At 39.2% G+C, this 16723-nt stretch overlaps 3 protein-coding genes and 1 long non-coding RNA gene across 14 annotated transcripts; 2 read left to right on the forward strand and 2 right to left on the reverse strand.

The window, feature by feature from the left end:
• Positions 1-206: 206 nt before the first annotated feature.
• Positions 207-2036, reverse strand: LOC149989805 (uncharacterized). The gene is made up of 2 exons (XR_016501855.1): positions 1948-2036; positions 207-850 (listed from the first exon to the last, which is right to left on the reverse strand). It is a non-coding gene; the product is annotated as an uncharacterized LOC149989805 (long non-coding RNA).
• An 86-nt stretch (positions 2037-2122) lies between these two features.
• On the forward strand, positions 2123-4125 carry LOC112272783 (uncharacterized). 4 transcript variants are annotated; one of them, XM_073531257.2, is made up of 3 exons: positions 2123-2243; positions 2378-2444; positions 2895-4125. In XM_073531257.2, the coding sequence occupies exon 3, from the start codon at positions 2926-2928 to the stop codon at positions 3520-3522; it is 597 nt and encodes a 198-aa protein (XP_073387358.1). In that variant the 5' UTR covers positions 2123-2243; positions 2378-2444; positions 2895-2925; the 3' UTR covers positions 3523-4125. The 4 variants fall into 4 exon arrangements, with proteins under 4 accessions (XP_073387358.1, XP_073387352.1, XP_073387357.1 ...); XM_073531251.2 differs by having other exon boundaries at positions 2378-4125; XM_073531256.2 differs by having other exon boundaries at positions 2194-2444.
• A 1427-nt stretch (positions 4126-5552) lies between these two features.
• Positions 5553-7236, forward strand: LOC112272769 (chloroplast envelope quinone oxidoreductase homolog; the record flags this gene model as incomplete). The annotated part of the gene is given in 5 exon segments (XM_090248373.1): positions 5553-5583; positions 5791-5882; positions 6121-6212; positions 6214-6322; positions 6477-7236. Coding segments are annotated over 5 exon segments (798 nt in total), but the record flags the coding sequence as incomplete, so codon positions are not given.
• A 610-nt stretch (positions 7237-7846) lies between these two features.
• LOC112278798 (SPX domain-containing membrane protein OsI_21475) lies at positions 7847-14776 on the reverse strand. 8 transcript variants are annotated; one of them, XM_090248374.1, is made up of 13 exons: positions 14636-14776; positions 12712-12858; positions 12456-12585; positions 12069-12238; positions 11752-11926; positions 11434-11583; positions 11012-11185; positions 10502-10764; positions 10162-10318; positions 9561-10034; positions 9233-9321; positions 8836-8975; positions 7847-8617 (listed from the first exon to the last, which is right to left on the reverse strand). In XM_090248374.1, the coding sequence occupies exons 2-13, from the start codon at positions 12762-12764 to the stop codon at positions 8379-8381; spliced, it is 2214 nt and encodes a 737-aa protein (XP_090104500.1). In that variant the 5' UTR covers positions 12765-12858; positions 14636-14776; the 3' UTR covers positions 7847-8378. The 8 variants fall into 8 exon arrangements, with proteins under 8 accessions (XP_090104500.1, XP_024368348.1, XP_024368343.1 ...); XM_024512580.3 differs by lacking the exon at positions 14636-14776 and adding an exon at positions 14391-14578; XM_024512575.3 differs by lacking the exon at positions 14636-14776 and adding an exon at positions 13778-14330.
• Positions 14777-16723: the final 1947 nt, after the last annotated feature.

Here is a 16723-nt window from a genome sequence, read left to right on the forward strand (position 1 = left end):
TTTGTAATAGAAGAAATGTGTCTAAATTTGAGTTCTTTGAATTATGTATAAAATTATTGTCTAATTAAATAAAATAATATATTATTCTTTAAAAACCATGTAGTTTTTTGTTTTGATATTTTTTTTGGATTCTATTTTGTATAATTATATTTTTATTACATTGTTTGATATTTTTTGGTAGTCAATTGTTTTTACTTTCTTTTCAATAGATGCTTATTAAGGCAAGATTTTCTTTAATCTTGAGATATCTTTAGACTTGAGAAGTTTCCATCAACCTTAGCAATAGCTCTTTGGCATGAATTCCAAGATAAGGAACCATAGTTTTGAAATAATGTACATAAAGTTCATATTCTAGATGCAAATTAAGAGAAAATAATAATATAATGTATCATGCAATTATAGAGAGAATTTGGTCTAATTGCTTCTATTGGAGATTGATAAGATATTCTCATTTATATTTTTTTTATGTTCGTTTTATATATGCAAATAAGATGTATTCCAATATATGCAATTGAAGAGATGTGTCATAATTTGTGTTGTTTAAATTATATATTAAAGTAATATGTAATTAAATTTAAATAATATATTATCCTTTTGTAACCATTATAATTTATTTTTTTGTATTTATTTTTTATTCTATATTGTTTGATTATATTCTCATTATTTTTTATGATATTTTTTAGTTGTTTATTTATTTTTACTTTTTCTTCAATGTATGCTTATTGAGGCAAGGTTTTAAGAGTATCTACTATCAACTAAAACTTTAGATTACTAAAATTTTATAAAACCTAGAAAAAAAAAATTTATATACATATACAATCTTAAATAGTTTTAGTCACAATTTTTTGATCTGCAAAGGACACAATAAATTAAAAAATAGAAAACTATTTGATCAATTAAAAACAAAACTAACAAAATTAGATTCTCTCTATTATTTCGAAATACATCATATTATTTATTCATGCTAAAATTGTATATAGAATATTAATTAACTCACACTAATTTAAATCTATAAGTTTTTGTGACTTAGAATTCACTTTAAAGTAGCTATCACTTATGTCAACCAAAGCCTATAATAAGAATGAGTAGGCCAATAAAATTAAAAATCAAGAATTAAAATCAATTTGTTGAAATTAATATAGCTTAATTAATATTTTTTATATAAAAGAAATCTTTAAAAAAAATGATGTATGTAAAAATAGTGATAAAAATCTAATATATTTGGTTAATATATATATATTTCAATAAAACCAAAGACATACTTATGTGCTTTAAATCAATGAAACATGTTGGATTTTATTTTATTTTAGACAATTTGGTCAATTTTCTTTCTAAGCTTTATTTCAACAAACAAACATCATTACTATCAAATAAGATACAAAAAAAATGCAAAGTTATTTAAGATAATTAGTTTTATCAACTTATTTATAGGTTTTAACTTCCAAAAACAAAATGGATGAAAAAAATTGGTTGTAGCTTAATGATTGCTTCTAACAACTTCAACCCAAATTCTTCAAAAGTAATTGCAAAAAAATGATTAAATAATATCATGTACATTAATTAAGGTTCCTACTCCAAACATTTATGAAATTTAAGTATAAATAAAACAAAAAAAAAAGTTAATTGTAGCACTCCAAAATAGTTTCAATATTTGAGTCACTATTTTGAGAATACAATAATTTCCACAAACAATGTAAAATGGTATTTCAATAGAAGATGTAAAAGAAAACAAGGGTGACATTTCTAGAATGGATCACATACCAAATGAAGATATTACACTAAATCAGTTTTTACAGAGGATGTGGGTATTGATACATGCAAGTGTTAGGGACTAAAACATCAATTTTGGAATCAAGATGGGATGTTTTTAAACTAAAACAAAGAAGGTGTTGATGCAAATTGTGTCTAGTTTGTCAGGAAGATGTAATGGACTCTCCACAAAATTACCTTGAATTAGTGCAAGCTTCTGTTGTCAGTGCAGGCTGCAAGAATCGAAACAATTGGTGGACACATGAAGAACAAGTGAGAACAACAAGTTTCCTTTGATAGTCAATCGACGCCGTTGTTTCGAATGATCCACCCCATGCATGTCAAAACCACTCACACCGTTACTGCAATGCTTACCAAAGGTCACGCCTCTTCACCCACACAAACACATTTGCAGCTTGAAGCGAGAGCCTCTCTCCGACGTCCCTTGCACCACTGGTGCCAAAACCACAAAGAAAAAACTCACATCAAGACATGTAATTCATTGCTGTTGGCATGTCAAAAAATGATCTGCGCATGGATCTGAATGGACCCACCCACTTCGTTTTCATGAGCAAGATGATGAGCAACAATTTGAGTAAGTCTTGAACAAACTCCAGTTGATCTGCAGATTTGTTGGAAGAGTTCATGGCATGAAGAGTAGTGGCTGAGAGCAGAGTTCGTGAAGCAGCTTACAGGTAAGTTTTCTACACCGTATGTACCTTTTTTTTGTTTTTTCAGAGCTTGCACTCGCAGTTGCATCCCATCAACTGCAACCCTCAGGTGCCTGGAGTATATACTTGCACTCGTAACATTGTCCAGCCCCTTCCAATCAACAGAAGCTGTGCGTCCTGTCAGGTAAGTGTTTGATTCAAATTAGTAAATAAAGTGTCGTGTCTTCGGAATGCTACACACACAACCCTTTGCATTTCCTGTTTGGAACAAACCTGTGAACAAACTTGAAAATCTTTGTCCTGCACAAGAGCTTTGTCGACACAGATGTTACAGGTTTAGTAGCGAGACACAGTAAGAATACAATCCGAGACCATGAAGAATTCCACGCAGGAGACGTCAAGTGAGAACAAGATAGCTGTATGCACTCTTTGTAAAATCCTATTCCGACCCTCACACAAATGTTGCTTGCAAAGGCTATGGAAGCATATAGAGACCACCGCAAAGATGGAGACTGCAGCTGCCTCCAGTAGCCGGCCCAAGACGTCCACTCCCTTCGCAACGCGGATGCTGCCCGTGAAGTCGCATCCAACCACGCTTGCAAGCCATGACGGCTTCAAGCAGCCATCCACGTGGGTTGTTGAGTTCAGCAATTTGCATTCCAAGGACGAGGGCAAGGAAAATGCTTTTCAGAGCTGGGAGCACATGAAGCTGAGAGGAAAGGCGATGACTAAGGAAGTGATGGTGTTGATCGATTCGGGATGCACCCACAATTTCATAAATTCCACGGTCGTCAAGGTGTTGCAACTAAAGTCCACTGCCTTGGATCCCTACGTTGTGCACTTGCCGAACGGCTCCAACGTGCTCTGGAACCGACAAGTGAAAAACGTTCCGCTTAGAATTCAAACCTACTTTGATCTGATCACATTCGGAATCATGGATCTTGCACACATTGACGTGATCCTCGGTCAGCAGTGGCTATTCGCGAAAGACCCTAAAATCTCCTTCCGCAAGCACATCGTTGAGATTGATCACAACGGTAAGCGCCACAAGCTGGTGGGAGAGAAAGGCCTCCCAGATGCGGCTATCGTCACAAGTTTCTGACAAATCTGCTGCAAGTTCGGACAAGTTTTGATCGCAGCAGACTAACGTTGAGAGCACAAAGTAGTAGCGGCTGTAACTGATACCACATAGGTTCCAACTTTCAGAGAGTCAAAGAGAAGAGGTCACATGGACTTGGTTGACTGCAAATTTGCAGTAAGCAGACGAGAAATGGACCAGCAAAGCATACTCAACTTTGCCTTAAAACGAAGAAAATGCCAATAATCAAAGAGACTCTCTCCCACACAGAACCAATTGACTTGCATTGCCGATTAATCTCTCTGTCTAGACAACCTCCAGGCGCCTTCAGTTTTGTAAGAATGGAGAATTGAGGCATGTCAAAGACGGCACTGAGCACTCCAAATGTAGCATACTCTCATTTGCTATGCTGGCGGAAATTCAAATTAGGAGCGACAGATTCGGTACCTCGGGAGACGTGCCTAACACGTCAGTAGCCAGACGTCCGAATTCACAAGTGTTCAAGCTTTACAAGAATTGCGTTGCGAGCAGTAGCTCCCGAAATCAACAAGGCGTTTGGAACACACTAGTGTCTTAGCAGATGAAACCCAATACCGATCAACACGAAATTCGTCAACTTTCAGGTCATCGTGGATTTTGTGGGTACATTTGCATCTATGTTTACTCTCACTGCAACAAGAAAGTGCAAATTTACATCTAGTTTTTTACATTGAAAATTCTCGTTTCCAAATACTGTCTGGATTTTCTTGTTTCGAATCAAATAGGACGATGTCTCTACAGAGTTTCGTTGCTCTTCAATCATAGTATAATACAAAAAATCCTTTCATGGGAACCCTATCTTTTGTCGCCAACCCAAAAGCTTGGATCCATCCAGTCCAAAATTGTAGACCCCGTGCTCTTTGGTCTTCGATCGCATTCCGAAAAGCCCTTGCTCACCTGCATGTGCATATTTGTCAGGCAATCTCGCGCACCACGGAATCGAGTACCGTGCGTAATCAACAGCATCATTCACTGGTTACTTTGTGCGTATTGAACTCGGTACAGCGTCATGATAAATGCGATTCCCGTCTGCCACCACCCACGTTGCCCGACCCAAAACTGGTGATGCGGATAACAGAACAGGACAGTCTTGGTTGATTTTCGTCCTACAGGAACTGTGTAGAGCCTGGTTTTGTGAGAGAATTAAAGGTGAGGCTTTGTCGGAAGAAAAAAAATATGGCAGCTCACACGATGCGTGCGGTTCAGTACTCAGCCCTCGGAGGCGGTGCTGCAGCGCTTCAGGTATTTGACTGTGAGGAATGCACGTGGAATACTCTATGGCGGCCCTAGTGCCTGCGAGCGCTAAAAGTTTTGTGATCGTTGTTGCGGAGGTTGTTCGCTTATTCTGTGGTATAGAGAATCAATTGTTAACTGCAGAGAATATGCAAGAGCAGAGGTTTAGTGAGTTGTGTTTTTTGGTTTTGGTTTTCGGTGCAAGTTTCCTCTAGGAGACAAAGATCTTCGACGAGGAAGGGGTAGTCCGGACTTTCTATGCGGACTTATCCTCTCTTCTCTGGTCATCGTTTCTTGTGGCATGTGGCACGTATTTTTATGTAAGCTCGTGAAATGTTGTAAATGATTGAAGTGGGATAAAGTTTCCACTGTCGTAACCGTCAAGTTTGTGTCTGCGTGTGACGACTGACAATTGGGTTTCGCAAAGGTTGAGGAAGGGCTAAAGATAAATGGCTACTGCAGTGGTAGCGACCAGGTTCAACCGAGTCTATAGAACACACGGCTTTTGTTAAGTGCTCAACAAAACTTTTTAATCGATCCTTTTAGATTCTCTATTTTTGAAAAGAACTCGGAGTTTTCTTTTTGTGTATTCGCAATAATTGTCCTGTGCAAGAGTTGGGTAACGTTCTGGGAACTTTTGGTCGAGTTTTACGTTCTGAGCTAAAAAAGACTCAATTTCTCACAGGATTGTTGCTTTTCTAATTGCAGCATGTAGAAGTCCCAGTTCCTCTACAAGCGAAGGACCAGATATTGGTTAATGTTGAAGCTGCTAGTGTGAATCCTGTAGACTGGAAATTCATTCAATCCGGGAAAGTCAGACCTCTTCTTCCAAAAGAGCTTCCCCGTATAGCAATGCACTACTTCATCAATTATCCATGTTTCACAATTGTGCAATTGAACTTTCCTTGACATGAAGGATTCGTCCAAAACATACAGTTACGGCAACGATTTGTAATTTTCCGTGTAACTGGGCAAGATGACTGGTTTAATGTGTTACCACTGTGAACAACTGTATGGCAGGCACCGACATTGCGGGTGAAGTTGTTGGTCTTGGTCCTGCCGTGACATCCAACGCCGTTGAGGACAAAGTATCATGTTGGACAGGTCTCAAGGTATGCAACTATAAAAGCATACCACAGGATCAATGAAAGCAGAGATAAAACCAGTATTCAACAATATTGGTGAATCATCAGAATTGGCCAGATGCATTTGTTTGTGGTTAGGACTGTTGCTGAACATGAACGTTTATTCCTTACATGTAGAAATTGCTCCCACTTGTTACATCTGTGTTGGCATTGTGAACATAGCCTAGTACTCATGATATGTTTGAATCTTGGGTCTTCTTTTCAGAATGGAGGGTCATTAGCAGAATATGCGATTGCATCCATCAAGACCACAACCAAGAGACCAGAACGTGTGTCGTCACTAGATGGGGCATCCTTGGGTGCAAGCTGTGCGTGACAGCGCAGGAATTAAATTGGATGGGACCAGCAAGGATATTAACTTGCTCATCACAGCAGCTTCTGATGGCGTGGGAACCTATGCAGTACAGGTGTGAATTAACGCACCGTGTGTGGCATTTTAACCCAAAGACGATATGTATACTTGGTGAACATCATTTGATTTACAAAGCAAGTATCCTTGGGGGCTACCGTCATGAATCGTCTACCTTTATTCACCCTCGACTGGCTGCGTTTTGGTTTCAGATAGCAAAACTGGGAGATGTGCACGTAACAGCTACATGCGGAGCTCGTAATATTGCCTTAATCTCGAGCCTTGGGGCAGACGAAGTGTTGGATTACCAGACACCTGAGGGAGCAAAACTGCAAAGTCCGTCTGGAAGAAAATACGTCTTCGTCCTTCATTGCGCCAAGTACCATCCCTTCTCCCACTTCAAACCACAGCTCTCAAAGAAAGGTAAAGTGATTGACCTCACTCCGTTTGCCAAAGGTTTGATTACCACAGGAATCCAACTGGCAACGTTTTCTGCCCAGAAATTTTTGCAAATTTTTGTGAACTCTAACAGCGATGACCTTGCATTGCTGACAAATCTTATCAATGAGGGTAAGCTGAAGACGGTAGTGGACTCCACCTTTCCACTGTCTATAGCAGAGAAGGCTTGGGAGAAACAGATTGAAGGTCATTTAACAGGAAAGGCTTTTGTTACCATGATTGAGTAAAACGTTGATTCGTCAAGTTGGGGTTATTTTAGAGGAAGAAGATGATTCATAAAGTGGGGGTTATCTGAGAGAACTGGTCGAGCCTGATTAGCTGCAGTTTTCATCTTTGCTTGAGTAATTTCATAAGGTAGTGTTGCAAGAAATTGTTGTATACCTCACGTGTATAACAGTGTTAGTCAAATTTTAACCTTCCATTTGAATTACATATAATTAGCAATAAAAATATCCACACTTGTCACCCTCGTATTAATTTATTATTATTAAAATTGATACATTTTTATGATTTTTTTGGTAGATGTATTAATTATTTTGTAATTAGGTGTTTTTTCATTTTAAAATCTGCTATTTATATTGTGATTTAGATGAGTAGATATTTCAAACCTTCAAATAATTTGATTTGTAGTAACATTGCGATAAATTTATGTTATAAGCTAAACAATTAAATATTTAATTCTTTACGTTTTTAGATGAACCAGAACATATTATATAATATTATTCGAATGAGAAGAAATTCAAGATTTAATGTAAAATATCAATTGGTGACAATATTCTATAAGGAAACAACAAAGTTTAGTTACAATAGAAACCAATTGAAAGGACACCAGTAATTGTTAAAGAACTTGAAATTAAACAATCAAATAAGTAGCAAGTGTTAACTTTATAAAATATTAGACTTAATTGATGTTTAATCCAAGGCAATAACAAATAGTGTGCACATTAATAAACATGACTATTGGCTGAAAAAAATACATGCCACAGTCAAACCGACAATTTAAGTTGGACAACACATTCAACTAACAAGTGATTGTGTGCTTCTCAACCATCTGTGGTCATAAACATGGTGAAATTCAGCATCTAATGAAAACAGTGTCAAAAGATATTCTTACTGTCAGAAGAATGGTAAAAAGAATTATCGTCATAAAATCATTTGTTCTCGGATACCGATTGTAATATTCACAGTATAAATCAGAACCTCGAAAGCAAAATTGAGGATCTGAAGCTCTAACCTTCAAATGACCCTGATCCACACAAGATTCACCAGGAAGAATGTGCTAAACTGCTCATGCAGCCCTGCAATCGAACAATCTGCTGATAGTAGTTGCTTAACAGCTACAAATGAAATGGCTAATCTTAATGCAAGACTTACAACTGCTCAACCCCTGAAACCATGTCACTGCTCAACCATGGGAGCTGTTATGTGATCCAATAGTGCAGAGGGACACTTCACACGCAGCTTTTGATGCTTCTGCTCCCTTCTAATGCTTAACCACTTTCCAAACCATGAGACAAGTGGCTTAAATTTAGGGCCACATCTTCTCATGTCATCTATATAGGCTTGGAAATGAGTTGATGGTGAGTAGGGAACAGGAAAAAATCGATGTATGCCCTTCAAATGAATTGACAAAGCGTTGCCAAAGAAAGCTATGCTCAATATAGAGTGTAGTAACCTATCCACGTGTACACAGTTGTGAATACGACGATGAAGAGGGTGGGGAACATAGAAAAGTTAAGGAGATTTTCCATGCCTGCTTTTCCTGCGACAGTGATCATCCCATCTGCCAAAGCACGAGCAAGTGTACCTGCTTCGGTGGAGAGGAGACCACAATTGAATACTCCCCTGGATAAGCGAGGGGACATGACCTTCGCTAACAGTGACATGTTCACACCTACGTGACAAATTCATTTCACAAGCGTTAGCTTTGCGATAAGTTCCCAAGAAAAATGTACTGATTTTGTATATGAAAGAAGCTAAAAATGCGGATTAGCTTGCCTCGGTCTGCATTTTTCATCCTGCTCTTGACTAGTAACACGTATGTCATGAGAAACGTAAATGTAAAAAGAATTAACGTAACTTTCCAGGCGAACATGGCAGAAACCTTATTACCTTCGAGCACATTTGTAGAAACAAATATGATAATTGCTGCTGCCACATATTGGTATGTGCTGTACTGGAAAAAGGGGCTATAGCAGAGAATTGCAATAACACCAACGCCAGTGGTGATTTGAGTCCACAAAACTACAAGCCTGTAAATCGTGTATCCCAAACTTAGACAAACATTCGAACCATGTATTTTTGATATTGAATCAGTTCAGAGAGAATATCTTCATTGCCCCCTATGATGTAAATCACAAGTACATACAGTGTGTCACTGATAACCTATACTACAATCGTTAACCTCAAATAGTATGTTAGCCTCCACTTTCATCCATCAGAAAAACCCCTAGACATGTTTATTAAAATTCTACTATATAACATTACTAAACTCAGAAGCAGCACTAACCTGTCTTCATAAATGTTGCTGATGCAGTTTCCAACAACGGCACTAATCGGCAGTACAGTCAAACCTAGAAGCGACAAAAAGATAGAAACCTGCAAATCATATCAACCCGTTAAAGACTCACTGTGAATTTAAAACTTCGTGATAAAGACTAATTTTAATGCTCACTGATTGCCCTGCTGAACAAAGGTTAAACAAGGTGCTGATACTAATCTTCAAGTAGAGCTCACGATGACCTCATTTACCCAGAAATTACAACCAAAAGCTTCTATATGCATATAACACAAATTCCAAACCTAGAAGTGAAGAAGTGCATGTGCGGTAATATTACCTGATAAGTAGTCCAATTAAAATAATATTGGGTCAATATGCTGGATTCAGAAATGAGAAGCTCAGAAGCGAACTTAAGCATAAAATAGATCCACAGTAGAATCCTGATGGGCACGGTTAGCTCCTTCATGAGTTCGCTAACTGTCTCAACCGCCCTATCATCACCATAATCTGAATCATCACCCTTCCCATCTTCCTCATCTGACTGCAGATCTTTTGGCAAGTTGAGGATAACTGGTCTTGGAGGATCTCCTGACAGTGATGGCAACAGAGGCTCATTCAACGTTGAAGGAATTCGCGAAGAGTCATTCACGCCGGCCAGGTCCTTCTCAGAGACGTGCCTTGATATAGGTCCAGTTGGTTGCGGCCTCTCAGGTTCTTTGAAAAACAGCACAATCAAGAGAAAATACCCAGCCCAAGCAGCAAACAGTAACCATCCTGGGGAAGTCACAAAATTCACAGGCGCTCCATAAATCTGCAAAGAACAATCCATTGTGGAAGGATTTAATTAAATCCAGAAAGTCAACTAGAGAGAGCTATTTCATGAGAGTTGTAAAAGTCAATAATGAAAGAAAATTGCGAAGAAGTAAGACTTCAAATACCTTGAAATTAAGTTTACTAAGAGCACCTGCAAGAGCTGGGCCAACTGCCATCCCCAGGGCACTAGCGCTCACAAAGGCTGCAGAGGCACTTGTCAGCTGCTTGACTGGAACATGGTCAGAGATGTATCTCCGGTTGATCGCCCTCGCACCACCCAAGCTGCACGGTCATCCAATCACGGCGGAGGGCATGCACATTGCAAAACTGTCAATATAATTTTAGGGAAATATATGGACATTCTACGAGTTTATGAAAACATACAGGCAACATGAAAGACAATCACATTCAGATGATCAGATGAGACCGATATTAGAATTTGAAAACAATTAAGATGAAATTTACCCGCACAAAAAGCGGCCAAGGAGGAGGAGCCAAATGGAGTTGAAGTAAAGCGCCAATGCATACATCAAGTTGCCAGCCATCAAGATCAGAGTACTGATTAACAGAGGCGCAGTGTAGGAGAAATTCGACCACCAGCTGTATATAAGAGAAGACACAAGGGCTGCTAGGGGCATGGACCCTATAATAATACCACATAGGGTGGCTGGAGCATGTAGTAGCTCAGCATAATCATCTGAAGATGGAACCACAATGTAGTAGTTCACCTGCGAGGATTCATGACCTAATTGTCAGTTCATATGTGAAATAAATAAATAAATAAATAAAATTCTTGCAGATAAATTGTATAAAAGAAAAGTTGTGAGTCTGGGCATAAACTTCTATTCTGGCGTGATTCCTAATGGTTATTTTACCACTTGAATTAAACACTATCTTCTTCAATCTAATCAGCTGACACAACTTCAAACCAAACCCAAGTATACGTGTAGAAAACTGCAAGGATGAATTAAGTACCATGTAGAGGAAAGTGTTCAAGAGGTTAAGTTGTATAGACATAAAATGATAATCCTCTTGTTTGCCGGGTATTCCAGCAATTTCTTCCTTCGGTGCAGGTAGAAGAAGCTCATTGGCGACGAAAGACTGAATACTGATCTCTCGGGTCAAACGATGCATGGTTTCCACAATCGACTGCAAATTAGAGATTCACATTTACACAGTGAATAGACGAATATGCAAACGTATATTTCATATATATATGTATATATATATATATACCACCTCGAAGTGGTTGACAATATCAACTGTTCTAGGAATAAAATTTTGTTGATCTCATATTGACCTGGTAACCAACCCAGAGGCAAGATTTCAAGAGACATTCATGCTACACTATACATCACTTCATGAGAAAAGGTGAAAAAATAAATACGAGAAAATACCTGAATAACGGGCTCCTTCTCGACTACCCGTCTAGGGAGAGAAGAATTACGGAAAAGAGAAATAACGCTACTCGTGGAGCTTGTTTCCAAGTTCTCCTGTCTCAATTCAGCGAGATTGCGGGATATGGTAGCCACCATAGCCCCTAATCCCTGGAAGCCGCAACCAACCATGACATTAAGACAGATATATGGTGAAGGAATAAAAAAGTTGAACTTAAAATATTTGCCAAATTTGGAATACAAAATGCAGTGGACCAGAGAGCTTGTTCTCAACAAGTTTCGCAGGCTAGACAGAGGGTAGAAAAATGGAGGACATACCACTTGGCGAAACACTTGTTGAAGCTGTGAGTAGGGGTGATTGGATCTTGAAGATATGTATTGGTGACCAAGACGAAAACCAACTCGTTTGTCGAACTTCTTCAAAATTTTACGTATCCCTGTAGCATTGAGCTCCACAAACTCCAACAACTGTAGAAGATCGTAACCAATATGCCTGAAACAGATTTCATCGAGGATAAGACAATTCCGACGGTGTATAACTCAGACAAGGAAACCTCCGCGGGGGTCTTAGAATCACAATAATTACGGATGAAGGTTCAAACTTTGACAAGAGGGTAAGACTTGAAGTAAATTACCTATATTCATCCATCATAACCCAAGGCACTACAGCCGGGCTACATGGAGGCTCACCGGTTTCATCATCATAATAGTCTTGGTTAGCCATCTCTCTCTGTTTGCGCAGTCGTTGCAATCGCTCCGCTAGAAGTCCCTGCCTCTCAATTAGAAACAAGACGATTTTCTCTACCTGCAGCAGCATCGTTCCAATTCCCTTAAGAGAACTATTCTCCTAAAACCAAACAACTCAAAGAATTCGTACAAAATCAGTAAAGACTTTCACGTCTATACTTGAACCTGGGACTATAAAGCCAACCAAAGATATTGTTTCTTAGGAAATGGTTAAATTTGAACGTTAAAAAGCCACATACTGGAGATCATGTCATAGGAAGAAAAACTAGGCAAACCTGGGAGTCAAGGAGCTCCGAAAAAGATCTGACAATTTCGTGGCGTTCCTCATCTGATATACCAGAAGCGTGTGCACGCTGAGAGTAATGCTTTATCCTTTTCTTCAGTGCCTTGTAACCGATGTAGTATCTGCACACCGATCACTGATTAATGCGATGGCAAACACCCTGCCTCAACACATGTTCTATTCCACACAGTGTGTACCATCTCATTTACGTCATAAATTTTAATTTGGAATGGCTAATCGAGACATACTCTCCCCAGCCAGGAATTTGGTTATCCAGAATGTAATGCCCAAAGTGCACCATCTTGGCCGCGTAATTTTACTCCGCTGAAGTTCCTCGACGGGTGGTGCAATCTCGAGCGAAAAGATACTGTCGGTTTTTAACTCAGATCACAGACCTGTTACAAATCCGCAAAATTGAACATCAGCATATTGGCATCAAGCGACGCAGTTTCTCGCTTTACAGAGGTTAGACGATGCCTGAGACGATAAAAACCTATTCAGGTCAATGACAGAGACCTTCAGCAGAAGATAAATTTCAAAATAGCACCCACATCTGCATGACAAATTCGTAAACAAATCATTTTCTGACAACAGATCTTAAAGCTAGCAACCAGTTGATGCGGAATCTCTAGTGTGCACCGTATATACCGTGATTCACCTAACTCATGCACCTAGTAGACGTTCATGTATGACTTGAAAATCGTCGTCGTGTTAATCAAGTACGGCTGACGAACGCCCCACTACACACAACCCTCTCTTTCAGACTCTTCGCTTCAATTGCATAAAACCTTAGTCCAACAATGTATACATTTAAATTTCGACGAATTCCTTAAAATCCGTGCTAGCTTCTGAGATTAAGGCGTGCACTCATTCTTCCAGCTTCTACGAGCACGAGTAAAACACCCTTTGCAAGCCTGTTTGGGCTAAGATTCCACCGACAATCCACCTAGTATGAAGGAAATTCAGCATTTTTCGACTGAAATTGAGTTACTGAGGCTACGTCTATACAAAGATCGCACCTATCACCACAAGTAAAAGAACTCGTTCATCAAAATCCTCTTGAGTCAACAGCATCAAAGCATGACGCTGCCCAAAAACGCGACACGGGAACTCTCAAATGTACTTACAGAAGTAGAGTATTCTCCCAATATGAGGGGTGATGACTTCTACAGAGAGCAGGCAACTTCGAGGTTGTGAGATCTCACACTGAATTCTACAATCAATGTAAATCTAACCACTGATAGGAATAAACTCGCTGTTGAAGGTTGGGGGAAGCGATGACAACACAGCGGAAGCGAAGCTTGGAGTCATAACCTCACACATGTAGGGTAATTTAAAGCTCGAGATTCATGCTTGAACCCTCTCCTAAGATCAACTGCTAAAAGCCCTGTTCTCTTACTATCAAGCCGCACATTCAACCACATCCTCAAAGCGATCTGTCCTCAAACCCTCCCAAACTCCTCACCCCTGATGCTTCGCAGCGCCTCTTACATTTCCCGGTGTGCATGAATGCCCTTTGGAGCTACTCAAACTCAAGGTGTACCAGTAGACGCACCCCCAATATGACCTGAGCCTCCATACAAACAACTCCACCGGCACTATTACCCGCAAAACAATAAGAGGCGGCTGCTAACGCGACCCTATAAACACTCCGCAAAATTGCTGCATCCACATCCACGAGCACTGCCAACTTAAACCATGAGACGAAAACCAAGCCAACGAATGATGTCAATGCTCTGATCTCCCACACTTTCAGACAAAATCACCCCCCACAGCAATCCACTCTCTAAGAACTTCATTCGCTGTAACAGCCCCTAGCATCCATCTTAAACCGGAGCTTTAAATATTGTCATATGATCGTTCAAAGAACTCTTGCATGGATTTTACTCCAATTCCAATCGCATTTGACTAATCCCCATCCACCCACCTTCCTGCAGCCAGAAACAAAAAAACTCATCCAGCCAGAATCACCACCACCACTACCAATCTTTCTCTCCAATCCGACAATACCGCATGTAACACGGAAATTTTTTTCAAAGCGTGGGGCCCCATCCCTCGAACAGAGCCAGGAAGTATGTGCGACCATCCGATAATCTAAACTATTAATAGACCTCGCCGTCGTCGCAACATTGCTGTTTCTGCATGTAACCCATCGTAAAAGCTTTCAACCACCTCGGTAAAAGCTCCTGAAACTTGTCCACGCAAGGGGGCAACAACCAAGACGCGTGAATACGGGCACGTGGATTGTATTCTTCGATTGACAACAACAACACCGATAAGATCCGAGAGAGATGAATTTGGCTCCATGAAGCAAAAAACCGCTGCAAGAACCGACGCCGCGAAAAGCAAAGCGGCCCCATTCTTGGGAAGGGAAGGGCGACGCGCCACGCTCTTGGGTGCGCCGTTGTGGCCATGGGGGTGGTTTCTAATTGCGGCGGGCATGGGTATCCGCTAATCCGCATCAGGCTACACTATCCCCCAGTGTTCTATTTTCAACGCGCTTTAATAGAATCTCCAGGATTCTGTTTAGCTGGTTCATCGGATTCAGATTCAATCTTAGTGCATCATGTGTTTCACGGGCAATACACATCCTAGCGTTTAATTGGTTTAATAACAATAATAATAGTAGTAATATTAATAACAATAATACTTTCTTTATATTTTCTCAACAGTTGGGCTGTGGCTGCTCCAACTTGGGTAAATTGGCTTTTGAGTGTGCTTTCATTACTTTGAACTGGGGCTTTGGTTGGCAATCATTGTGGTGTGTACACAATCTTTCATGGAATCTAAGTATATATATATATATATATGTGTGTGTGTGTGTGTGTGTGTATATGTATGAATGTATTTGTATGTAATATATAAATATGTGTATATTGAACTTGGCTTTTATGACACTGGTGTGTGGAGTGATCCGCTACTTCCTTATAAGTTTGAATACTCAGATGCCTTTGGAAGATTCCTGCTCTTCCAGATCAAGGCAATCTTCATCACACTTTTCTTGCTGGGACTGGAAAAACCCCAAGATCTCACAGATTTATTTAAAAAACAAAATAAAACAAAAACAAAAACAAAAATATTCATCGGTGACAGTTGATTCCAAGCCATGAATACCCTGCAAATGCCATTGGATGTGAGATTCCACAACCCCACTTTTATTGCAAGTTTGCAGAGGATGAGTCCAGAAAAATGAAACACCCACAAACTTCATCCTTTTTGAATCCACGTGGACACATAAAGATTAATGGATGAAGAACATTCGAATGCACGTGTAAATATGACGACATGAGTGACATTGGAACAACGCCATTGTGAGGGCCAAATTTAGCCATTGGTTATGGAAAGCTGTGGCTCTGCTTCGTCCCCTAATTCGTTAACTAGCGATCATTTAGGGCCATGAAAACTATTACAAATTATATTTGTGTATGAATCTTTTAAAAATGGCCAGAAGATCAAAGATACCCAACAGTCTATCATAGTTCTAGGTCTAGATTCAGTGTATGTCTCCATGTCATGTATTTCCTTCTTTACTTTGTTAAACATAGGATTTTTTTTATTTTATTTTTATTGATTATTTTGAGAGATTTGACATGGCTTCTTGAATTTATGTATAAAGTACCTCGAGACTAATATTCCATGTACTGGACTAATAACAAATCTGGGAGATGGTAGTGAGTTTTAGTTTTGTGTTTTTTTAATGCTTTTGTGTTTAAGTTATCATTAGTAGAGGTCTCAATGTCAGTATTCACCATTAAAAAAACATTTCAAAAAATTAGTATACATTGATTTTTTTTGGATAGATGCTTAAAATAATCGGAAAAAAATGTAAAACGTTTTATTAAAACCAAAACTTGTATCGCTAGCTAAGGCGATGTATTGATTTAAATTTCAAATGTTATCTATACAGTAGACAAAGTATCTTGTTAATACTCAATGTAGAATTCTTGTGATTTTGGTGCACATTGTTGGATTCTCTAAGTTGAATACAATGTGTGACACTTATTGATTGCAACAACTGACCACCTAAACTTGAAACAAAGCAAGAAAGAAGTATTACGTGATACTAATCATTCTAGCAGAAACCAGTGCCATTGGGCACTACGATCTCTCGCACATCTGTCCATTTTCTCATTCATTCATGTTACTTTGTTCCCATGTTCCCCATGCTCCATTTCTACACTGCCAATCAAAAGACTTCTTTGTCTATTTGTGTTGTGCCCAAGTTGTCTTACAATATATATATATATATATATGTGTGTG

This window comes from Physcomitrium patens, chromosome 2, assembly GCF_059467195.1.
Source record: "Physcomitrium patens ecotype Gransden chromosome 2, ASM5946719v1, whole genome shotgun sequence".
Lineage (NCBI taxonomy): Eukaryota > Viridiplantae > Streptophyta > Bryopsida > Funariales > Funariaceae > Physcomitrium > Physcomitrium patens.

Bases quoted from the DNA above. Each gene is read 5' to 3' on its own strand.
- LOC112272783 (XM_073531251.2), top strand. From the start codon at position 2,794: ATGAAGAATTCCACGCAGGAGACGTCAAGTGAGAACAAGATAGCTGTA.
- LOC112278798 (XM_090248374.1), bottom strand. From the start codon at position 12,764: ATGGTGCACTTTGGGCATTACATTCTGGATAACCAAATTCCTGGCTGG. The intron at 10,765-11,011 runs GTACTTAATTCA...GAATCCTCGCAG, and splicing joins TGAACACTTTCCTCTACATG to GTGAACTACTACATTGTGGT. The intron at 8,618-8,835 runs GTAATAAGGTTT...TTTGTCACGTAG, and splicing joins TTCTACAAATGTGCTCGAAG to GTGTGAACATGTCACTGTTA.